The 23250-nt window shown below is 45.2% G+C and overlaps 10 protein-coding genes across 10 annotated transcripts; 5 read left to right on the forward strand and 5 right to left on the reverse strand.

Annotated features, from left to right (window-relative positions):
- Positions 1 to 377: 377 nt before the first annotated feature.
- On the reverse strand, positions 378 to 1573 carry CLUP02_05029 (zinc-binding dehydrogenase; the record flags this gene model as incomplete). Its single annotated transcript, XM_049284038.1, has 2 exons — positions 378 to 1291; positions 1360 to 1573. The coding sequence occupies 2 exons, from the start codon at positions 1571 to 1573 to the stop codon at positions 378 to 380; spliced, it is 1128 nt and encodes a 375-aa protein (XP_049141181.1).
- A 28-nt stretch (positions 1574 to 1601) lies between these two features.
- Positions 1602 to 3949, reverse strand: CLUP02_05030 (uncharacterized protein; the record flags this gene model as incomplete). Its single annotated transcript, XM_049284039.1, has 13 exons — positions 1602 to 1800; positions 1892 to 1963; positions 2064 to 2098; positions 2165 to 2264; positions 2354 to 2417; positions 2565 to 2694; positions 2762 to 2915; positions 2961 to 3044; positions 3094 to 3174; positions 3241 to 3314; positions 3368 to 3480; positions 3639 to 3705; positions 3920 to 3949. 13 exons carry the CDS (start codon positions 3947 to 3949, stop codon positions 1602 to 1604), a joined length of 1203 nt encoding a protein of 400 aa, XP_049141182.1.
- A 1322-nt stretch (positions 3950 to 5271) lies between these two features.
- CLUP02_05031 (uncharacterized protein) lies at positions 5272 to 5994 on the forward strand (the record flags this gene model as incomplete). Its single annotated transcript, XM_049284040.1, has 2 exons — positions 5272 to 5523; positions 5602 to 5994. The coding sequence occupies 2 exons, from the start codon at positions 5272 to 5274 to the stop codon at positions 5992 to 5994; spliced, it is 645 nt and encodes a 214-aa protein (XP_049141183.1).
- A 494-nt stretch (positions 5995 to 6488) lies between these two features.
- Positions 6489 to 6731, forward strand: CLUP02_05032 (uncharacterized protein; the record flags this gene model as incomplete). Its single annotated transcript, XM_049284041.1, has 1 exon — positions 6489 to 6731. The coding sequence occupies one exon, from the start codon at positions 6489 to 6491 to the stop codon at positions 6729 to 6731; it is 243 nt and encodes an 80-aa protein (XP_049141184.1).
- Positions 6732 to 7151: 420 nt separating this feature from the next.
- On the forward strand, positions 7152 to 9142 carry CLUP02_05033 (cytochrome P450; the record flags this gene model as incomplete). Its single annotated transcript, XM_049284042.1, has 6 exons — positions 7152 to 7658; positions 7710 to 7794; positions 7857 to 8364; positions 8426 to 8592; positions 8647 to 9044; positions 9098 to 9142. 6 exons carry the CDS (start codon positions 7152 to 7154, stop codon positions 9140 to 9142), a joined length of 1710 nt encoding a protein of 569 aa, XP_049141185.1.
- Positions 9143 to 9658: 516 nt separating this feature from the next.
- CLUP02_05034 (uncharacterized protein) lies at positions 9659 to 10693 on the reverse strand (the record flags this gene model as incomplete). Its single annotated transcript, XM_049284043.1, has 2 exons — positions 9659 to 10446; positions 10582 to 10693. 2 exons carry the CDS (start codon positions 10691 to 10693, stop codon positions 9659 to 9661), a joined length of 900 nt encoding a protein of 299 aa, XP_049141186.1.
- A 294-nt stretch (positions 10694 to 10987) lies between these two features.
- CLUP02_05035 (uncharacterized protein) lies at positions 10988 to 11714 on the forward strand (the record flags this gene model as incomplete). Its single annotated transcript, XM_049284044.1, has 4 exons — positions 10988 to 11072; positions 11113 to 11230; positions 11288 to 11376; positions 11431 to 11714. The coding sequence occupies 4 exons, from the start codon at positions 10988 to 10990 to the stop codon at positions 11712 to 11714; spliced, it is 576 nt and encodes a 191-aa protein (XP_049141187.1).
- A 1770-nt stretch (positions 11715 to 13484) lies between these two features.
- On the forward strand, positions 13485 to 16467 carry CLUP02_05036 (uncharacterized protein; the record flags this gene model as incomplete). Its single annotated transcript, XM_049284045.1, has 7 exons — positions 13485 to 13578; positions 13646 to 14375; positions 14427 to 14584; positions 14643 to 15006; positions 15065 to 15415; positions 15492 to 16126; positions 16190 to 16467. The coding sequence occupies 7 exons, from the start codon at positions 13485 to 13487 to the stop codon at positions 16465 to 16467; spliced, it is 2610 nt and encodes an 869-aa protein (XP_049141188.1).
- A 251-nt stretch (positions 16468 to 16718) lies between these two features.
- On the reverse strand, positions 16719 to 17501 carry CLUP02_05037 (uncharacterized protein; the record flags this gene model as incomplete). Its single annotated transcript, XM_049284046.1, has 2 exons — positions 16719 to 17405; positions 17457 to 17501. 2 exons carry the CDS (start codon positions 17499 to 17501, stop codon positions 16719 to 16721), a joined length of 732 nt encoding a protein of 243 aa, XP_049141189.1.
- Positions 17502 to 20916: 3415 nt separating this feature from the next.
- On the reverse strand, positions 20917 to 21693 carry CLUP02_05038 (uncharacterized protein; the record flags this gene model as incomplete). Its single annotated transcript, XM_049284047.1, has 1 exon — positions 20917 to 21693. The coding sequence occupies one exon, from the start codon at positions 21691 to 21693 to the stop codon at positions 20917 to 20919; it is 777 nt and encodes a 258-aa protein (XP_049141190.1).
- Positions 21694 to 23250: the final 1557 nt, after the last annotated feature.

Consider the following 23250-nt stretch of genomic DNA (forward strand, 5'->3'; position numbering starts at 1 on the left):
TCGCGTGAATGGTCAGTTGACTGCTCGTAACTTGTTGACCAATCACAAAGTCCCGGTTTGTTCGGGGTCCTCTAGCTTAAACGCGAACTGATAATTAAGTCGGGAAATGAGCCGAAAGAACCCCGGCTTGGCTTGGCTTTGTTGGGTGCGCACATGTTTATTGCTGAAGAGGTTGTTGGAACGGGAAGACTGGAGGCTCAGATCAGATGTTGGCATTGCGATGAGGCTCTGAGAACGGCTTGAGTTCAGTTAAGATGATCAAGCTTTGTGAGCATATGTATAATAAAGTAGGGTGATACCTACGTTGGATTTTCTTGGTTTCGAGTCACTATGACGATGGTCATAGTATGAGCTCCATAAAGCCCACAGACCATGGTTCATGACCAGGCAATAATTGGCTTGACAACGTCGCCGCGCTTCATCGCTTCTACAGCTGAAGCAAAATCGCCGTGTTCAAAGACTTTGATCAGCTTCTCAACAGGAAACTTCCCATCTCTCCACCACTGAACCATCTGAGGAACGTACTCGGCAGTGTTGACGTGCCCCTGAACCGCTCCAAAATACTGCTTTCCGCTGACCATGAAACTCTGCATGTGAAGCGACAGATGTGACTCTGGCATGCCAGTGCCAACCTGAATGATCTTCCCCATGTACCGCGTTCCTTGAACTTGAGCTTCGAGCAAAGGCGGGAACGCGCTGGTGTCGATGCAAATGGTTGCTCCAAGCCCCTCAGCCGCTTCCTTGATCTTCTCAGTCACCTGCGTCATTTCGAGCCCAGTCGTATTGATGATGTGCGTAGCTCCTAGTGTCTTAGCCAGCTCGAGGCGAGACTCGACTCGGTCGATTCCGATGATGGCCTTGCACCCTTGGTTCTTTGCTGCAATGACCGCCGCCAAGCCTACACCTCCCATACCCGCGATGGCGATGCAGTCCTTCGGACCGGCCTTGGCGACGTTGATGACGGTTCCGCTGCCTGTCTGAAGACCACATCCAAGCGGTGCTAGTATTCTCAGGTCATCCCGAGTCAGTCCGAGGCCGGCCGCATTGACGACGGACTTGTCGCTGACGACGGTGTGATGGGCTAAGCTGGACTGGCCGAAAAAGCGCCCGCCTATTCCGTCCGAGAAGACTGGCTCTCCTATGAAGTTGATCTCGAAGAATTTGGTGCAGTGAGATGGCGGTCCCGTCTTGCAGACGTGGCACTCTCCGCAGTATGAAAAGGAGAGGAAAACGGCGTCGCCGGGCTTGACCTTCGTCACGCCATCTCCGACCTGAACCACGTATCCAGAACCTTTGATACGAGTTAGCGAACTGAAGCACTACGGCTTTTTAATTGGCTTAAAGTACAAGATCACTTACCTTCATGTCCCAGGACTCCAGGGTAGTAGACTCCAGGAACTCCCTTATCATCGGGCGTGTTACCGCAGTGTAAGTCTGTGTGACAGATACCAGAGGCGACAACTTCAACAAGAACCTCGTCTGAGCGAAGATCTCGAAGAGTGACTGGTTCAATGGCCCATTTTTCTTCAGAGAAGGGGCCTCTGGCGACGATGGCTTCCGACTTGAATGACATTGAGAGGATCAGGCGTCAGAGTGTGTCGTTACAGGGGTGATAGGCCAGTTTCCTGATGGTTTATCAGGAGGAATTCGAAAGTGTCAAAATGTGTCACTTTGTATCGAAAAACAAGGATTGCATGAATTGTATTCGTCTCGGAGTGATGGACGTAGAAGAAGGACCGGGGAAGATGGAGGTGCGGGGTTGCATCGTGATGATAAGCGCCATGCATCAACATCTGCACCCTAACTTCTTAATCAGGCAATCCCCGCCGCCACCGAGTTAGATAAGGCTATTACCACATAACTCCGGTTAAAGGAAACTTCTATCTTGAACCAAGAGCAGAATTGTTGTCTGAAGAAGATGTTGAGGCACGCAACTTGAGCAGAGGAGCGAGAGAGCTTGTATCTGACGCAACCAAGAATTTCGAAAATGTGAACAACAGACTTCCAATACAGAAACATGTAAGGATGTCCTCGTAAATTATATGTCGTGCTTGGAAGGGAACTCATAAACCAGGAAGAGTTTGATCCCGAGCAACAGCTATCATCCAGATGATAGCCTGATAGAAACCTTGCTCTAGTAGGCTATGATAGCAACAAGTCTAACAGGCTGGGGCCTGTACGTTGAGCACATTGAGCCGAGAGTACAACTAAAACATATACCAAATGAGTTTAATTCAGGCTTGTTACCTTTCCACAGGTCGCCGCTAAAGTGTCCTCCTAGTATGTCAGTTTTCTCTAACGAGCTTCTCAAGGATACGGGCTTGGCGCCCTGTCGCTAATACCTCTAGAAAACCGGCATCGGGAAGGATTGCTGTCGAGGTGATATCCACGATCACCTTTCTTCGGGAACAAGGTACCTAGAGGTGATTGTCACAGTCGGTCGCTTCCTCTTTGTCCAAAAGAAAGACGCGAGTATTCGATGAGGAGATTCAAGTTTCATCGAGATAGTATTAGCCGCAAGGTGATGTTTGGGAAAACGCCAGCGATGTACAAATCTGACAAACCTGAGTTCATAAATTTGAAATCCTGATCAATCGTCGGCCAATACTGTAACCTTCGGACATGGATTCGTGGTGCTCTAGACTCAGAACCATCGCAAATCAACGGACAACACTGGTTGGTAGCAACGTCAATCTGCGTTCCGGTCAAAACGAACTTATGCCATCATTTCCTCCAAGTTTGGTGTAGTCGGTTCTGGTACACGAAACTGAAGTGCGCTCGTGGCTGGAAAAGCTTTTTGTTTACAAAAGGAAAAAGCTTCGGTGTATGCCTCATGGAATGATAGACCTGTTGAACAATGTTGGAGGACGGATTGCGACCTTGGTTCAAGACTGACCGCATCAATGTCGTTGTTTCTGTGACATGGATACAGACGATGTATTAACATAAAATAAACAAACAAGTACTCTCCATCGATGTCATAGCCACAGACGGGTTCTCGACCAACGCCCAAATGTATTGCAACATCTTGCTTCGCCGTGCGACTTTTGACGTTCAGGTCGGCCTTGCGACGAAAAAAGTAGAATAAAAAACTCGTTTTCGAATTCGTTGTCGCTCTTGCCCTTATGCAGTGATCGTGACAACTTGGTTTCGCTGACTAACCTGATCGATTGCCTGATGGTGCTTCGCTGACAGACGCGTTTGCGCGCCGCTGAAGTTAGGCTCCCTGTCCAAACTTACTTGCCCTCAACATCATGATCGACGTCAAAGGGGGCCCAAGGAGGATTGATGGCCATGTGATGGCTTTGCTCGAACTGTATCGAGGTGCACCTCATCACGCCCCTGTTGTGTGGTTTGCCTTGTAAACCGCGAGGTAAATGCGCATGGGGATCATCCGATGGGGCCAGACACGCTCCCTGACACTCTGAGCGTCACCTAAGTTTACTAAGAAACCCCCAAATATGGCAGTCCATTCGCCGTCTGAAAGTCTCAAGCTGCCCTTCGTATTTCTCGCATGCAATCATACCTCCGGACGCTCAGTAAGCTCGTTCATGAGTCCTCTGTTACGGTATACCCGGGATCACTGTTTCCATCCCCATTTTAGGGGTCTTTCCTCCTAGCATACCTGAGTCAAGCACCTGCGGGATCACGAGGTTCCTGATCGACAGCTTGCAGAATGACGACAGGGGCGAAGTGGCTGTCGGTCTTTAGTGTGGCTTATGCAAGTAGGGAAAGGTGGCTGATCAGATCAACAGCGCTAATTAAGGGGCTGGCATTTTGCTTTTGCAGTTGTTTGAACCCCAAAGGTCCGAATACCGACACCTGATCGTAGAGACCAATTGTCCCAGGACAACTGGCTTAACTTGATATCCTGCTTATTTTAAATCGTATCCCAGACACAGCCAGGCAGCATAGTTACATCGCTTAGCATTCTGGAGTTTGTTGTCATTGTCTCTTTTCGATGCTATGATGTCTTGCCCTCGATGATTCAAAATCAAGATCGCACAGGCGGGTAACGGCAATTAGCGTCATCCGCTTGCGGGGGCAAAGCTTCAATTTCGCCTTGGCGGCCTCAACCCCCCTTCTCTCTAAGTACTTTATTATCAAAGAAAGTTAATTCTTTCTAAGTTATAAATATAAGAATATAGTTTTAATAAAATAATATAGTACTTACTTAGTACTTAAATTAAGATACTTTTTTAAGCTTATTATAAAAGAAAGATAATTATATTATTAACTATTTATTATTAAAGTTCGTAACGCTATAGTTTTAATTATAATAGCTTTATTTATAATAAGTAAAAAGTTTAATTATAAGTCTTTTAAAAACCTCTCCTTAAGGGCTATAAGAGCCTCTAAGTATATTAAGTTAAAATACTTATTAAAATATTAATAACTAAACTAACCCTATAATAACGGCCTTAATAAAGAAACTAAAAAATAAATTAAGAAATAATATTAAAATCCTTACTAACGTTAAGTACGATTTACGAAGTATAATAACGTAGCTATAGAGTATTAATAATATATTTTATATTAAAAAGACTATTATTAATATTAATAAAACGGATAGGGCCGTATTAATATAGTACCTTAGTTTTTTTTTATAGCTTGAGGACTATAGCTTTAAATAGTATTAGAAGTTTATTAAAAAGCTTTTTTAAATACTTTAATATATTTATTATTATTTTTATAATAATAAAACTCTTAATATTTACGTATAAGCATAAGTTATTTATTTTTAAATAATAATATTAGCTTATTAATAAGCTATTAAAACTATAATTTTAGTAATTTTTTAATAAGGGAGAGGGTAGAATAGAGGAAAGGATGGGTAAGAAAAGGGTTAAGGTTAAATAGTACGGAATTCGAGGGTAGGGTAGCGTCTACATGTACTGCGGCAATCCTCTAGTAATGCAAAACGATGGAGTTAAATAGTGTAACCCCCCTTCTCTCAGCCTGGAATCCTGTCCCGTCCCGATGCTCCCGTGCTTTTATAGGCTGTTGAGTTAGGCAGGAACGCGCCGTTGCATGTTTAGCTCCGGCTTTGGGACACCCAAGTTCCTTCGCTTGCGGGAATGGATCATCTCACGAGAATGGCGTTCGGAATGAGGCCGTTTGATGCCTAGAATCCTTTCAGGGGCAGTTGTTATAAAATCTTGGCAATCTGCCGATACAGAGGTTGAGCGAATAGAGCCTCACCTGCCGCTTATCTAACTCCTTGTGTCGATCTATCACATTCAATTGCTTTCAGAATTCAGTCGCTTCAAGATGTCGTCACTCGCTAAGTTTATCGCGGCTGCGGCCGTTGGCATCACCATGTCACCAATCGTCTCAGCCGCTGAGAACGTCACGGTCAAGGAGCTTACCGGCGGCTGCTCCGCGTACCCGGGCTACGACGCTTCTGCCGGCCAAGCGGGGCCGTGGTCGATCCAAGTAAAGGATACCGACGGCGGCGTCCTCGACAATCACGGCCTGACCGCCATTTACTCTCGCGGCTCGACTGGCATCCGATGGGGATACGTGAGTTCACATCCGGGCGCTATCACCTGATTGGTCACGTCTAAAGTCAAGTCACATCACTAACCATACTCCTTTCAGATGGCTGCACTTGACAAAGCCGCTGTTGCGCAGGACCCGCTTCAGTGTGTCGATGGCCAAGGCATTCAGGGCCATGTGCCCACTGGCGTCTCGAGCTACACCTGGGAGAACCTCGCGGTCGCAGAGATTCCGTACGACGCTCTACTCATGTACTTGGTCAACGGTACCGAGGTCAAGCCGTACTCGCATTACATGCTCAACGGCACGCAGATCGACGGGGTCTTCTTGGGCTCCGAGGGCTACACGACGTGGGGTTTCAAGAAGGAGACGACTTCTGATCAAGGAACGTTTTGGGAGGCCAGATTGTTGGGCGCCAACAGTGAAGATCCCTCAACTGGCAAACCGCTGTTCGATGGGGAGATTACTGGCTTTCTTAAAGTTTATGACTCTTGAACTCTCGGCTTAGCTCTCCCGGTGGGAGATGCCACCACATCTTTACGCGTAAATTAGGGAGTTCGTCGAGGCAAGTCATCCGACATGTTGATATTCCAACTCAAAGGGCCGAACACACCAACTATCCGGTCTTGGCCAAACCTACTACGTGCCATTATTTCTTCTTTTTCTTTTACCACGTTTTCATGTTCATTCTTTCATCCAATGATGTGCCGCTTGGGCCGCGGATGAGGGCCAAGATGCCACAAATAGAAGGTTTCGAAACATTACAGATTGTCCACACTTGGACCGCATGACAGTTAAGGGCGGCCTCTATTCGCCAGTGAAAGAGAAACCGAGAACATTTCAGGCGCTTTCTGTGCGATGTGCACAATGGCAACATGGAAAGACTTGCATTTTGATGTATGTGCCCGAGACGAGATCGTCTTCTTCTGCCTGATAGAACGAGTCGAAGTGACTCGAGGAGCCCTCCCTAAACCTCTAGAAACACATCGATGCGACCAGGCTTACAAGCGACGTTGCGTCGTACCACGTCGCACAGATCGCTTGGTATCCTCTTGACGATCATACTCGCGAATACGAAACCGGTAACGTCGTTTACTCTCGTTTACACGGGAACCTCACTCGACGGACCTTGGTTCGGACTTTTTCGTCAGTCCGCTTGGTCAAAGCCCTCACACTATCTTCGCCCCTCACCCCGCGTTTTTGTTGCCTCTGGTCCCTTTGTCCCGCGGTAGCGCTAATTCATACCCTTGAGATCTGATTCTTCTTCGTCCCGTTGATCGGCGCAGGGGGTGGTTGGTTGGGGGAGAAGACAAGATGTGAGCCATGCTCACAGCCTACCACCATCATTCTCTCTTTCCCCCGGCCGGTAGTTGGGCGGTTCCACCCGGTTTCGCAATCCGCGGGTAAGTTTCACGCCGGCTACTTACTAATTTATGCTCGTAGTTTGTCTCCCGTCGGCTGTGTTGGTGGCATTCGTCACGGCTCGTGGCGGGGTCCCCAGAACGTACTTGGTGGTTGCTGTCAAGCTTGCAGCCAAGGGGACTTGATGGAGGGTACGGCGAGATTATATTACATCCTTATGTCCCATCTCTTTCTTGAGTCTAATTCTCTTGTCCAAGCGCACCATCATCGCAACCCGTCAACCACCCAAGATGTCGATGTCGATGCTTCCCAGCGTGAACGCTACAGCCGGTGCTGAGGTAGACGGCGCCCTCTTTATCGAAGTAGCCCAGCGATGGCCTGTCGCCGCCACTGCCTTGTTTGCATGTGCTGTGGCATATTTGCTCCAAATAGTCTTGAAGAGTGATCCATGGGCAGATATTCCTATGGTAGGCACAGAGTTTGGAGGATCCGAAGCCCGGCGAAAGCAATTTATGAATGGCGAGGCCAGGAACCTCTACCTAAGAGGATACAGAAAGGTACGGCAGACACCAGCAAGTCCCAATGGTGAGCATTATGAGTTAACCGGACATACGCATAGTTCAAAGAGAGAGCTTTCCGGATCACCACCGCAAGAAGTAAGCTCCAGCCCCTCAACAGCGAAGATCACCTGTACTAAGTCACCAGAATCGCCAAATATTGTCGTCGCCCGGAAGTTCATGAACGAGCTGAAGAGGCTTCCTGATGACGTTCTCAGCTTCAACCGGGCCATCGAAGAGGTCAGGCTAAGAACATTTTACGATAACGAGGAAGCGCTGATGAATCCCTAGTCAATGCACGCGAAGTACACAGGTATAGACACCGACATCGCGTTGTTGCCCCACACCGTCAAGACTGCTTTGACACCAGCTCTGGGTACGTCATATCTCTGTGACAAGGGCTTGTAAGTTCCACTAACAATGTTAATACCTCAACAGTCCGACTCAACCCGATCATCGCCGACGAAGTCGTCGAAGCTCTGCGAACAGAGCTCCCCCAATCATGCGACTGGAACGAGGTCAAGATCATGGACAAGATGATGCGAGTCATCGCCATGGCCTCAGGGCGCGTCTTTATCGGACCCGAGCTCTGCCGAAACGAAGAATACCTAGACGCCGCGATCAACTATACCCTCGATCTGATGAAGGCCGTTAGAAAGGTTGCTGATATTGCTCCGTGGCTACGCCCCTTCTTGGCAGCAAGAACGTCGGAAGTCAAGCAGGTTCACCACCGGATTGAGGAGGCGGACAAGTTCCTGAGACCTGTGGTGACCGCAAGGAAGGAGGCCGAGAAAAGCCCCGACTACCAAAAGCCGGACGATATGCTGCAATGGATCATGGAGTCGCAGAAGAAGTTTGGTGAGAAGAATGATAGAGAGCTTGCTAGGTACCAGCTGGGTATCAGCTTCGCTGCTATCCACACTACAACTGTCACCACGACCAATGCGTAAGTATCTGGACATACGATAGCCAAGGCAACGTGGATAACGCTGACGAAGTGAATCAAGTCTCTACACCCTGGCTGCTATGCCTGAGCTGATTCCAATGCTCCGGGACGACATCCAGCAAGCCTTGGCCGAGAGCAACGGTGTCTTCACCAGCGGCGCTATGCAGAACATGAAGAAGCTGGATAGCTTCCTCAAGGAGACGATGAGATACTATGCACTTGGTCCCAGTGAGTGTACAGTCTCGGCTAAGTAACTAATTCAACAACTAACCATCTGTACAGCATCATTCCAGCGCAAGGTCTTGAAGACGTTTGCCCTATCGAACGGCCAGGTCATTCCTGGCGGATCCGTAATCGAGTTGCCTGTAATTGGCATCAACAACGACGATGAGATCTTCCCGGACTCCGAGAAGTTCGACGCCTTGAGATTTTACAAGCTTCGACAAGCCAAGACGGAACAGGAAACCGGCTCAAAACAGGCCGAGGTTGTGGCAAATGCCCAGTTCGTCAGCGTGGGGCAGACCAGTTTGACCTTTGGTTACGGTCGTCACGCATGCCCAGGCCGCTTCTTCGCTGTAAACGAGATCAAGATGATCATGGCGACGACGCTGGCCAACTACGACATTAAGAACGTAGGAGACAGCAAGGAGCGATACAAGAACTTGGAATTCGGCGCAATAGTAAGTGATTAAGGATCCATCGTGGGAGGACCAGCCTGCTAATAAGTTTCTAGACTCAACCGGACCCCAACAGGAAGGTTCTGCTGAGGAAGCTTTAGTAATGACGGAACTTCATAACAGTCAATGATTTGTCCATCGGTGTAAGGTAGCATATGCGCAAGGCACAACATGGTAATTGAAGACTTTGGAAGTTGAAGCAATGCGTGTGGCCTGGGTACTCCCCGACTGACTGCATATCGTAAAGAAAGAAAAAGTAGATTTCTGGGACTGTCTCAACGGATTCCTGGTACATAGTGTGAGATCAACTTTGCTTTCTATCCATTTACTCCAAGGCATCAACGTATACCTTTCGTACAGAATCCCAAGCCCCATACCAGATGTTATGTAATCCTACATGTTTCATGAGTCTATCCAGGCTTCTTCGCCAAAGAACAAAGGGAAAAGAACCCTAGAAGGGCAAACTAAAAACAAAAGAAAAAGACCCCAGTCAAGTGACCGGATCATAAGCCCAATCTCTCCAATTCTCTTCGCTCGGCTTTCTTGTTCCCGCTGGTGCTACTGGAAGCTCTACCCTCGTCTCTCGAGTTTCTTCAACGCCGCCTTGTTGATTTCTTTCACCTACGAAACCCCTGGTTACCGGCGACTCCTTGGTAAGGCTCGTACCGCGGGTCTTGGTATTGTTGTTGTTGCGGCTTCGGGTATTGTCCGCTTTCCATCAGGTATCCTTCGTTGAGGACCTCGGAGCTAGAAACTTGCTTCAAACCGGTAGCCTGATGGTTGATGACACGACTTGGGTGGAACCAGTTGAAGGACATAGCTGTGATGCCCATCAGTGTCGCATCAAAGATGTAGATGTACATCTCCTTGGCCTGTAGCTCGCTGTCCTTGCCTCCCACGTATTCGGCAACTCGAAAAAGCGATCGAACCATGATGAGTAGACTGGTGCCGTAAAGAACGTAGAGGAGACCCTTCCATGGGGTTTGAACTGTAAGGGACTTTGGTGTCGGGTTGCGGGAGAGGCGGAGGTGGAAGACAAGAGGGACGATGATGAAGAACCCAAAGAAAAGGATCTGAATGCAGAGACCGCCGACGATGATGTTTTCGCCGAGCTTCACATTATCGCTGTTCTTGGCAGTCGCCAACATGCCACCACCTCCAGACTGTGCGAAGAATGACAGCACATCTCCTAGCACGAAGACCTTGGTCAACCAGTTTGGTCTGATCAAAGAGTATCCCCAGGCATCGAGAAGGTTGATCAAGCGACCGAGAACCATGTAGATCGACGCGGCGAACAAAGCGGGACCAAGGAGGAGAAGGATCGACTGGATAATGTAGGGGTTTTTGGTGTAATCAGGTGCTTCGCCCGCAGACATGGCTCGGCCAGCGTATCCGACTGCTTCAACTAGGGAAATGTCAGCCGAGTCATGCTTGGGGATGGAGTTGTGTTTGGACTATGATAACTTACATATGCACCCAATCACAAAGGGAATAAAGTACCACGTCTTGCGTCGACATAATTGCCAGATGTGTAGCATACAAGAAACCCCAAACACGATAATGAAGACGGTTGCCGCTACCATAGACGGCTCATAGTGGTAAAAAACGAAGCCGGTGGAGGCACCATCTGTTGTGGTGCTGTTGTCCGCCATCGTGAAGTCCTGAGTCTTTCCTTGGCGCAATTAGGTAATATTTTGGCTTCAAATTGAGTTTGGGCGGGCCGAAAAGTTTAGCTTGGTCGTCGGAAAGAGAAAGCTTTAATCCCAAGGCGATAAAGACTGTGTTCTGTTCGTGTAAAGGCTGTGGGCGGGCGATGTAGAAGCTTGTTGATCGTGTTCTATTATCATCCATAATCGGTCCAAAGACCTCGATATAAGTAAGTCTTTACGTTCATCTTTGAATTCTTCCCCTTTACCCCTTTGTGTTTGCATACGAGTGTTGCTGCGATGCAAAACAGCCTCAACACGAAGAAGCCCCCTGGCGCTAGGCAGACTGAGCCTCTGAGGGATGACATTTGCAGATTTTCAGATTGTACGCGGAGTATTAGTAGGGCTGAGCCACGTTGATCAAGCACAATGCGGTATTCTCCGTACGCGTATGATCCCAATCCAGCCATTGGCCAGAGGACGAAGCCATAAAGCCCGGGAGACGGTGCCTAATCCGGCGAAATGTGCAAAGTCTTTGCGGCAGTGGGGAGCGGTCCAAGTTTAGGATTCCAGACTAGCGACGGTTCTAGCGACTCGCAGGGAACGATCTATCCGCGGATTCTGTGTTGGTCGTATACGCGTATTCGTCACCATGGATGCGAGACAATGCGACAATCCGCGGGTCGACAGTGAACCAATGACACGTTTAAGGTTGTGCCCACTTACATTGACTCATAATTAAGCATCGACTGGCGCCCCCATCGCGTATCGCGACAACATGTCCACACCCATGAGATTTTTATGGCCCCGATCCGACGGGTACTTGCCGAGTCCGCGGCTCCTCGCAACTGCATATGCCCAAAAGAGCTTGAAAGCCTTTACAAACACGGTCTCTTTACGTGGATTCGCAGTTCGGCGCGTTGTGGCGCGGCTCAAACTACCGGCCCTACGAATCCTAGTCCCCTTAGCACTCCCGTTCGGCTTTGCCCTACGGGTAACCCGAGTCAGGTACGAGATATGCGACTAAGGCTACAGACTACGGAGGGGTGATGTGGCGGCGTATAATGTACAGTGGGGTGTCAAAAGTTCGTATACACCCCACCATTATCCCCAATTGCCCAACCTCCTGCATTTTCACTACTATACTTCGACTAGCCGCAGAACTATTAATTTTTTAATTTATATAGCGAAAGTATATATAAAAAAAAGCCCTAAGTTCGCTATTTAGTATTATATATACTAACTACGTATATAAATTACTACCGTAAGTTAGCGCAGTAGGGAGTTAATTAGACTCCGAATCTTTTTTAATAATATAGCCTCCTACGCTACCCTTAATTACTACTTAAACTCTTTTATATTTAACTTATTCTTTTTTAAAATAAATACTTCTAAGTATAGTTTACGTAAGTTAGACTTTATTATACGCTAATAATACTTAATTAGGTTAAGGTTTAGTAAATATAAGGGCTATTCGAGGTAGGAAATCCTATAAGCTATAAACTACTCTATTATCCGCTTTATAATATAAATAGGGGTATTATCCTATACGAAATAACGTATATTATTTACATATAGTAAATACCATTTTTTTAAATAATTTATATAACTATTTATATTATACCCTTATTATTAGGAGCGGTCGTTGCGAGTAAAAAAGACTAATTTAGAGCGACTATTCTTTTATATTATTACTTATATTATAATAAATATATTCGCTTTAATATAACTAACGAGGTTAATAAATCACTTTTTCTAATAGTCTTTTAATAACCTAAATACTTATTTAATTAAAATAGAAATATTATTTTAGTAGGACGACTCGTTAGAGAACTAGTACTAAAACTATTAAAAATTAGTAAATAAATCTCTATATAGGGTCTTTATACTAAACTATATATTATTATTAATTTTTCTAGGTTTTAGATCTAGTTTCTTATAAATTCGAGCCTTCTAACTACTACTTTTAGTATTATAAAAGGTCTCTTTATAGCTCTCTATTTATAATAACTTACTTTCTTAAGAATACGCTTAATAATACTAAAGCTAGCCTAGCCCTACTACTTAATAACTAGCTCGAAGTACGGCTATTAATAGTTAATTTAAATAGATCTAATTATAAAGCGTTTCTCTTTATTAAAAAGATTCTCTAGCCTTCCTTCCCGGGGTAGGGACTTAAAGTTATTACTTAAATTAAAACGATAGACTATTTTTTATATAGTTAAATATAATAAGCTAAAGAGTACTATAACTTTATAATAACTTTTTTTAGTTATAATAAGTATAATAATCGTTACTTACTAGACTTTTATAAGTTTATAATTAGCCCTATAGCTTCTTATTATTTAAGAATAAAAAGCTTATAAATTGGCCTCTATTTACTAAAGATATGGGATATAGAAGGAAAAGTAATGTTAAGGAGAAAACGCGTCGGCACGCGTTTTAGTGGGGTATACACGAACTTTTGACACCCCACTATAAGTAGTAGGCGGTAGCTGAATATTTGATAAGTTGGTTTAACTCCCAGGCTAAATTCCTCGAGACCCCTCCCTAGTTAGTGATTTCACGTTTAGGAATTGACTTTTCTTTTGATCGTCTTGAAAACATACCGTGCTCTTGCCCCTTTCTGCTCTTGATTGATTCGGCGATCGTTCAATATTTTCCTCTTCGATAACCATTTTCCTTTTTCTAAGTCGACATTGTGTACTACACGACCATAACTTCACCCTCGTCAACCAGAACCCCACCCCTCAGCCTACTTCGAGAGTACAAGATGTCGAAGCGAAATACCATCAGAATGATAGAGGATGATCCCGTTCCTCAAGACTACCTCCCATCCTACGAGACGGCGATCAACGAGGGACTCCAGCAACATAGCGAAAGCGTCGGAAGTAGGAACCCCAGCCGACCATCTAATAACCCCTTTGAATACATCCTAATCAGAGAAAATTACAATAGCGGACGGTAGAATTAACGTAAACCTCGATTCGCGGCTGGCGACAACCCTCGCCCGCTTTGTCCCCGACTTCAAAGACCCAGCCCAACTGGCACAAGCAGCAGCAGCAGAGGGCCCCCCGCCAGAGTACTTCGAAGCAGCAGAGCGCTTCGCCGAGAAGAAGACGTTCCCTGTCAAACTCAACATCGTCATCCAAGTCGTAGGAAGTCGCGGCGATGTCCAGCCCTTCATCGCGCTCGGAAACGAGCTCCAGACGTACGGCCACAGAGTACGCGTTGCAACACACGACGTCTTTGATGATTTTGTCCGCAAATCCGGCCTCGAATTCTACCCCATCGGCGGTGATCCCTCCGAACTGATGGCCTACATGGTCAAGAACCCAGGCCTGATCCCGAGCTTGAAGAGTTTGAAGGGCGGCGATATTCAGAAGAAGCGGAAGATGGTAAAGGAAATGCTGGAAGGGTGCTGGAGGTCTTGTATCGAGCCTGATACACAGACTGGTACACCTTTCGTGGCGGATGCAATCATTGCCAACCCGCCGAGTTTCGCACATGTCCACTGCGCCCAAGCCCTGGGTATTCCGCTACATCTCATGTTTACCATGCCTTGGAGTAGCACGAGAGCATTTCCGCATCCCTTGGCTAATCTCAAGTTTGGAGACAAGGGGGTTGTTGACCAGATGACGGCCAACTTTGTGTCCTACAGCGTCGTTGAGTGGTTGACATGGCAAGGGTAAGCAATTGTCCGGCTGTCTTTGGTCTCTCGTGCTGATAATTATTACAGCCTCGGAGATGTCATCAACGATTGGAGAAGGACGATCGATCTTGAAGAAGTGCCGTTTTCCGAAGGCCCGGTTCTCGCAGAGTCGCAGAAGATTCCATTTACATATTGCTGGTCCCCATCACTTGTACCAAAACCCATCGACTGGCCTGCCTATATCGGTAAGACATGTCCATTGCGCAAGACTGTAGGTGGATCTGGTACTGATCTCTCGCATAGATGTTTGCGGCTTCTTTTTCCGCGAACCCCCTCAGTACGAGCCTCCCACCGAACTCGCAAACTTCCTGAAGAATGGACCGACTCCCATCTACATCGGCTTCGGCAGTATCGTCATCGACAACCCCGACGAAATGACAAAGATCCTTGTCGAGGCTGTCCGCGCAACGGGAGTTCGCGCAATTATATCGAAAGGCTGGAGTAATCTGGGAGGTATCGATGCTGATGACATCCTGTTCCTGGGGGACTGCCCCCACGAGTGGCTGTTTGCCAACGTTGCGGCAGTGTTCCACCATGGTGGCGCCGGGACCACGGCTTGCGGCCTCTTGAACGGAAGGCCAACCACAATCGTCCCCTTCTTTGGCGAGTGAGTACTGGAGAGTGATATGAGGGGTCCCATTCAGTTCGAAACTAACAGTTTTCAGTCAGCCATTTTGGGGAGACATGGTTGCCATCGCAGGCGCTGGGCCAAAGCCTATTCCACACAAGCAGCTTAACGCCCAAAACTTGGCTGATGCGATTCGATTTTGCCTAACACCGGAAGCTGCGACCGCAGCTGGTGAACTTTCGGCCAAGATGAAGACTGAGAATGGTGTGGCCACGGCAGTAAAGTCATTCCACGCAAACTTGCCCCTTGAACTGCTTCGGTGCGATGTTTTCCCCAACCAGCCGGCAGTGTGGGAGTTCAAGAGAGGGAAGAAGCATGTCAGACTATCGAAGCAAGCTGCGGGGATTCTTCTTGACCACCTCAAGATTGGCCAGAAAAATATGTCACCGTGAGTGCCAATAACCTTGAGCGTAATTCGCCATTGCTTGGCGTATACATGTACTAATGACAACCCCGACTTCTAGACACGAGACAAAAACATACATCATCGAGAACCGGCGGTGGGATCCCGTCACAGGCACGGTTTCCTCCTTGATGGGAGTCGGATACGGCATGGTCAAGGGTGCCACTGACATCGTCGTCAAACCCGTCCAAGTCTACAATCAACGATCCAAACTCAAAGCCGCAGAGATGGAAGACATTGAGAGGAGAAGCGCCAGAAGCGTGTCCAGCTTAGACGTTAAGACGCCGCCCCGATCCCCGAGTCTGGCGCCTCCGCAATCCGACGCTCTCGATCGACCCCGAAGTGCCGGCCGAGGCTGCGGAAGCACAACAGGCGCGGTCTTCAAGGCATCGGCTTCCGGTGTTGGCACATTCTTCAAGTCTTACGGCAAGTTCTACCTCGATGTGCCGCTGGCTGTCACGGAAGGTCTCCGTGAGGCGCCTAAGCTCTACGGCGAGAAGGTCGAGGCCCGCGCTCCTATTACAGATTGGAAGTCCGGCGCTATGGTCGGGGGAAAAAACTTTGTGACCGGAATCGGGGGTGGGTTCGCCGACTTGTTTTACCAGCCGTATAAGGGCGGACGAGATGGAGGTGCCGCGGGCGCAGCGTTGGGCGTCGGCAAGGGCGTCATGAACATGGCCACAAAGACGGCATCAGGTATGTATTCGAAGGTATTTCTTCCTGCTTGTCGACTCAGAATGCTAACCTTTGGTGAAACAGCCACTCTCGGGATTGTCGCGTACCCCGGCCAGGGTATTTACCAGAGTATTCGGACAGCAGTCAAGTCCAAGACCCGACAGAATATTGCTGCTGCTAGACGAGTCGAGGGCGAATATCTCGCCCGTAACATGGATGTTGATATTCATCAGACACTACAGAGGTTCGATGAGATTTGCCGCGCCAGCGAGAAGGAGAAGAAGGGCAAGGAGCGTGAAGGTGGAAACTTTTTTGATTTTGGAAAGAAGGGAAAGGACAAAGATACCCATGCGACTTTTTAGATAGAGAATAGAGTGGCTCACGATTTTCCAAACTCAAGTGCAGGGATTTGGGACTTGACAGTCATTAAGTGATCTATTCAAGGCCGGCTGACCGGGTGTCAAACTTCGCCAGCATCATAGCTACCATCTAGTATTTAGATTACATGTAAGAAAGTTATACGCGCACATTATTCTAGAATCTACGTTGGATGGGATCTTTATCCCCACTTCCAAAGTCAGTCTCCCTCCATCTGATGATCCAATGACCTTGATTATCTCCGAGCCATGAACCTCATCTTCATAGGGTGTGCCGGTGGAGCCACTGGTTCGACTGGTGCCGCTGGCGCCTCTGCTGGAGGGTTGATTGGTGTGAACCCAATGGGAGGGACCTGATGAGCAGGGGGCGCAGCCTCAGTGGGAGGCGCCACGTGGGCTGGAGGAGCAACTGCCGGGGCTTCGTGAACGAGAGGGGCAGCGGCAGGTGTGTGTACCGGCATGGCCTCAACAGGAGGCGTATGAACGGGCATTGCCTCGGCTGGCGGCGCTTGGTGAACCGGCGGTGCTACCGGGGCAGGGTGCGCGGCCGGTGGAGGTGTATGTACCGGAGGAGCCATGGTGTGGGCCGGCGGGGGAGCTTCATGAACCGGCGGTACTGCTGGTGCCGCTGAGGGATGCACTGCCGGAGGTGGGGAGGGTTGATGGCCCAAGACTGGCGCTGCGATTGTTGTTGCGCAGTGGCTGACCGTCTGGGTGACATGGACCGTTTGATGGATGACTTGGGGAGGTTGTGTTATGTGTACCGTCTGCGCAGGCTGAGGAACATGAATCGTCTCCTTGATGATGTGAGGAGGCTGCGTAACGTGGATTGTTTCCTTGACAACGTGGGGAGGCAAAGTGACATGAACTGTTTCCTTGACCACCTGCGGAGGAAGGGTGACATGTACCGTCTCCTTGACGACCTGAGGCGGCAAGGTTTGGTGGATTATCTAAGGAGGCAAGGTAACGTGTACAGTCTCCTTCACTGGAGGCAAAGTGACATCAGCGCTTATACCCATTCAAATTAATCAAACAAATAAGTCAAACAAACAGTCAAATATAGGAATTTCAGTAAGTCAAATAATTAAATATCGTAAGGCCCTATATTTAACGTATTTAATTAAATATAAGGTCGCCCGGAAAAAAGAAAATCCGGGGCCGGGCTAATTAAAAATCGATATTCCTAACTATACCCTATAAAAGTTTATAATTAGGAATATAAATACCTAGAGCGGGATTCGAACCTGCGACTCCTTACTTACGATTATAAGTTCAGTATTATACTACTTAACTAAATAGATTATTAATAATTATTATAAAAAAAAAAAAGCCTAAGTATTACAGAGCCCTAAATTTAGTATCTTATTATATCTAGGAATTTAAAAAACCTCTAATACCCCCTTTTCTTAATATTAATAAAACTAATAAAATTATATACTATTACTTTTAACCCTTTACGATTATTATAATTATTATTAATATTAATTAAATTATATATTAATTAATTCGCTATATCATAATTAATTAATTAGTAATAAGTCGTACGATTTTCGGTGCGTAGCCGCTATTTTAAATTACTTTATAATTATAAACCCTAACTAACGCTAGCCTCGTATTATTAACCGATTTTAATAATCATAATAGCCTCCTTACCTTTTTAAAAGTAATTTAAAAAGGGAGGACTTTTATTAATAACGATTTAATATTATAAAAGGGCATAAGGCTAAAGAAGTCGTAAATCCGCTTAGAGGGGGTCTTTATTTAAGAAATTTATAATAAAAATATTTAAAGCGAAGTCTTTTAGTTTTATCGTCGCTATAACGAAATAGGTATCGTTACTTATTTTAAAATAGTAGCTACGAGCTTAGCGACGGCTTATTTAAAATTAAAATACTAAATAATAAATCTAAGCTTTAGCGAGTCGTTATATTTATTAAAATCCTCTAAGTACGACTTTATATTAAAAAGATAGAAACTTATTTTTAATACTATTACGAAGGGCTAAGTAATAAGAATTAAAGAATTAGTAATTAGGTATATTATTAATAATAATAGCCTATTTATAACTTTTTATAATCCTTACCTCTAGGCCCTCTTTTATTAATTAGATTATAATATTACTAACGAACTCTTATTATTATATAAAAATATAAAAAAAGAGCTAAGTAAGATCTTTGCTAAGAAAAAAAATATAATTAGGGTAAAGATCCGGAGGTTAATAATAAAAGTCTATTTATTATTCGATTTATAAACCTTATTAACGCGGAATACTATTATTACCGTCTTTACTTATTTTTTAAACTATACTAAATAATAAATATAATACCTTATTACTCTATAATAATAATATAATACCCATAATAGGGCTAATATTACCCAGACTATAAAATTAGTAATAAATAACTAGGAATTGGGTAACTAAGTTAGAGTAGTTATTTACGATAATACCTTAAATAATAATACTTACTTAGGTTACTTATATCTTATATTATCTTATACTTATACCTAAGAAGATATTCTTAACTAGAGGATAAGGTACTACGGTTATATTTTTAACCTCGTTAATAGGGCCTTTTTATTTAATAATAATAAAGAGGTATTCGAGTAAGAATTAAATATATTAATTAATACTAAGTAACTTTAAAAAGATCTTAACCTCTAGTACACAAGGGGCCCTATTAGTAAGCTTTAAAACGTCGTTAAATTTATTTACTCATTACTTTAACGATATAAGGCCTTTTTCAAAATTAATAATAAGACTAACAAGAACGATATATTTACTTTTTTTAAAGAGTCGTCGTAAGAGCTTATACTAACGCTTAATAATAATATAAAATAAAATTCGATATATTTTATAATATAGCGCTCTTTATAAAAGAGAAAGTGAATTTATACCTTTTTAATAACTAGTTAAGCTTATAAAAATCTAAAATAACGGATCCCTATTGAGGACGTTCTTAATAATAATAATTAATAGCTACTAGCTAAGCTAAAGGTAGTACTTAAGCTATTTTATTTCTAAATAATAAGATATTAGGGCTAGGGTAAAGGAGATAGTTATAGCTGTTTATAAAAAGTAATAGTAAGTCTCAAGTACTTTATTAACCGTCTCGAGGAGTAGAAAAAGTTATATAATAAACCTTTTAAAAAAGAGATAGATCTTACGGCTTCTTAAATCGTAGCGTCGTAATTATAATTAATATAAGTAATACTACCTCGTTAATAATTAGCTCGTTATTAATTTATATCTTAACTTCTTTCTTAACCTCTAACCTTAAGTAGTATCCTTTATTATATTTAGTCTAAATATATACATAAAGAGCGAGCAGAACTATTTCTTAGTATTAATTTTAACTCGCAAGGATATTTCTAATTATTAGTTATTAATACTTAGTAAGTCCTTAATAAGTATTATACTAAGTTAAGTAACTCTCCGCTCTATATTATAATAATTATTCTTTACCCTAAGTAAGGATTGAGATAACTAGAGAAGAGGTAAGATATGCCTAAGTAGAGCTATTAGCTATTTAATACGAAAAAAGGACTTTATAATTATTAATAAAGATAGTATATAAATAAAATAATAAGTCCTCCTCCTCCTTATTATTTAAGTCCTCCTCCTTTATTGCGATAGTTATAAGCTACTTTTAATACCCTTATAATTTTAAAAAGTATTATAAAAAACTCGTAGTACTAATAATAGTTAATATCTCGAATAATAAACGTAGTAATTAACTACGTACCTAAACTTAATTAATATTACTTATAGATTATTCCTTAGCTAGTCCTTAACCTAATTTAATAATAAATTAACTATTAGCTAACCTATTTAACGTTAAGTAAGTTTATACTTAATATCTTTACGATCCCTACGATAATAATAGATTATAAAAGGATATTTAGCCTTGCGAAGTTAATTTTAATTTTATAGCGATTATTAATAAGATCCTTTACACTAGAGGAGGTCTAATATCTTAAAAACTAGCTTCGTAACGGTACTATAGAAATAAGAAGTTAATTTTTTAATTAAAAAAACTAATCGAGGTAAAGTCTATAAGTTAGTATTATAAGGACTTTCGTAATAGCTTTATTTAATTCCTAATTAAGAAATTAGTTAAATCTATTAATTAATTGTTAAATAATTAAATATAGCGCGAGAAATAAGCTAAATAATTAAATACGAACCTTATATTTAATTTGTTTATATGGGTATAAGCGCTAAGTAACATGTACGGTTTCCTTAACGATTTAAGGCGGCAGAGGCGGCAGAGTCTCCTTAATTATCTGGGGAGGCTGCGTGACGTGAACCGTCTCCTTAATAACCTGAGGTGGTTAGGTGATATATATAGTCTCCTTAACCACTTAAGGAGGCAAGGTGACATGGACCGTCTCCCGGACAGGAGGTAGAGTGACGTGAACGGTTTCCTTGACAATCTAAGGTGGCAAAGTCTCCTTAATAACTTGAGGCGGAAGAGTCTCTCTGATGATTTGAGGAGGTTGAGTGATGTGCACCGTTTCCCTGATGACTTGCGGTGGCTGAGTGACGTGGATTGTCTGAGGAGGCAGAGGAGGTAAAGTAACGTGTATCGTCTCTTTCACCACCTGCGGAGGTTGAGTGACGTGAATAGTCTCCTTAATCACCTGGGGAGGCTGGGTGACGTGTATCGTCTCCTTGATGACTTGAGGAGGTTGAGTTACGTGAACAGTCTCTTTAATCACCTGAGGAGGCTGAGTGACATGGATTGTCTGAGGGGGAAGGGTAACATGGATTGTCTCCTTCACAGTTTGAGGAGGCTGAGTGATGTGGACGGTCTCCTTGACCACCTGAGGAGGAAGAGTTTGGACCTCCTTCTTCGTTTCTGTGATGTGTATTGTCTCCTTCACCACCTGTGGGGGCTGAGTAATGTGTACGGTCTCTTTGATTGTTGTCGGAACATGAACCGTGACGTGTACGGGTATCTTTTCGTGGATAGTCTCGATTTGGTGTATCGTCTTCGGGACGGGAACGTGGACTGTCTTCACTTCTCCCGGTAGCGTGACGTGGACCGTCTTGTGAATTGTTGTAGGAACATGAACGGTCTCGTGGACGGTGTGCACAATCGTCTCGGTCTTGGGCTCGCATTGCTGCTGGGCTGGAGGCGCTGGCTGAGGGTTGGCGGCTGCCATAGTCGACAGGGCGAGCCATGAGATGACTCCGTATCGTGTGAGCATCGTGCCTTCGTCGAGTAGTAAGAACTGTTTGAATAGGACTTGAGCTGATTGTCGTTATTGAGCAAAGAAAGAAAGACACAAAAAGGAATAAAGGAACGTATGAGGTCTGAACGAAGTCGAGATACCGGTCTCTGGATGAAATGAATCGAAGTAAACAAAATGTAGCCAAGTGATGAAATCACGAGATGGCTACCGAGAAACGAATGAAGACGGGCGCGTGGGTGAATGGAAGAGGTGGTGACAGTCCTGCTGATCACTGCAGACCAAGAATGGAAGGGGGAAAAGTCATTATATCAGGAGGGGTCTGGTTCATCGTCGCCTTGGCTGATGAACATGGCCCGCTGCTCGCAGCATCCGGTGCACGGAATCTCGGATGCACGGGTTGTTGTGATGGCACGTCTTTCTGGATCTAGGTCAGGCCTGGGCATGGGACTGTTGGAGCTTGGTGTGAAGGAGTCGCGCGAGGTATCGTCATTCGTGGAGTGCTGTGACGAGGGCCCTAGGCGGATGTGTAAGAGGCGACGCGGTGCTCGATGGTGTGAGCGTGTTATTCAAGATCGGGTACAAGTTGGACTAACAAGTCAGCTGCGTATGTCTTACCACCCAAGATGGGATCAAATGTCGCGCTGCCATCCGAAGAGTGATGGTACGGATCCGCAAGAAGGGATGAAAAACTAGGGACGCTCTGTTTTAGGTTTGCGGCTCTCGCAGGGGAGTATAGCCAGGGCTGAACCTGACGAGCAAGTGAGGTTGAAGAACACCAGGGCACAGGCAGTCGCGAGGCTTGGCCCGGATGCACGGGAGGCTTGGTATGCTTTGGGGCACAGGGGGTAGCTTTCCTCGCCTTTGTTGACCCCTTAAGATCAGAAGTTCTTGTCCGGAATCATATGCTGCCGTTCGTGAGCACGAACTCTCCCAGTTCTCCTCATGGCTGAGCTGAAAAGATGAAACTGAGAATCGTCGGATGATCGTGGCTCTGCAAACGGCTTCCAAGGCAGTAGGTTCTACAATGGCAAGTCGATCGCGATAATCATTCTTCCCAAGAGATCACCGTGATAGAATGTTGGTTGGCCAAGGCTCTTGGTGTTCATGCCATGATGGACACATTGACAACCAGGTAGCAAAAGTTGTTAAATCCCCTGGGTCGCCGCACAACTTTCTTCTTTCTTTGCGCTTCTGAAGGGTGAAGTCTGGTATCGCATGAAGCCATACGGGAATGTTTTCTTCTCCACAGACATCCACCCCCACGAACGGAACCTGACACACGTCAGCAGCTATATCCTCAGGCTTTCCGAGGACGAGACGAACGTGGGTGGTGGCGTTCATGGATGATCGGGAAGCATGGTTCACTACATTGCAACGTTGGTGGAAAGCTCACCAAGCTTGCGAGTCCCAAGCTCCTAGTGCGTGTGAGGGGCTAGTTGAATTCTCCAGGTTAGGCGATGCGAAACCCCCGCCAAGATTAAGCCCCTGTAAGAGCCACAATTGGAGATCGCGAGCAGACGTGAAAATTGGGCTGTGCGAAACAAAATCAGGTGAGATTCCACTTGGAAGCCT

Source organism: Colletotrichum lupini, chromosome 3 (genome assembly GCF_023278565.1).
Source record: "Colletotrichum lupini chromosome 3, complete sequence".
Lineage (NCBI taxonomy): Eukaryota > Fungi > Ascomycota > Sordariomycetes > Glomerellales > Glomerellaceae > Colletotrichum > Colletotrichum lupini.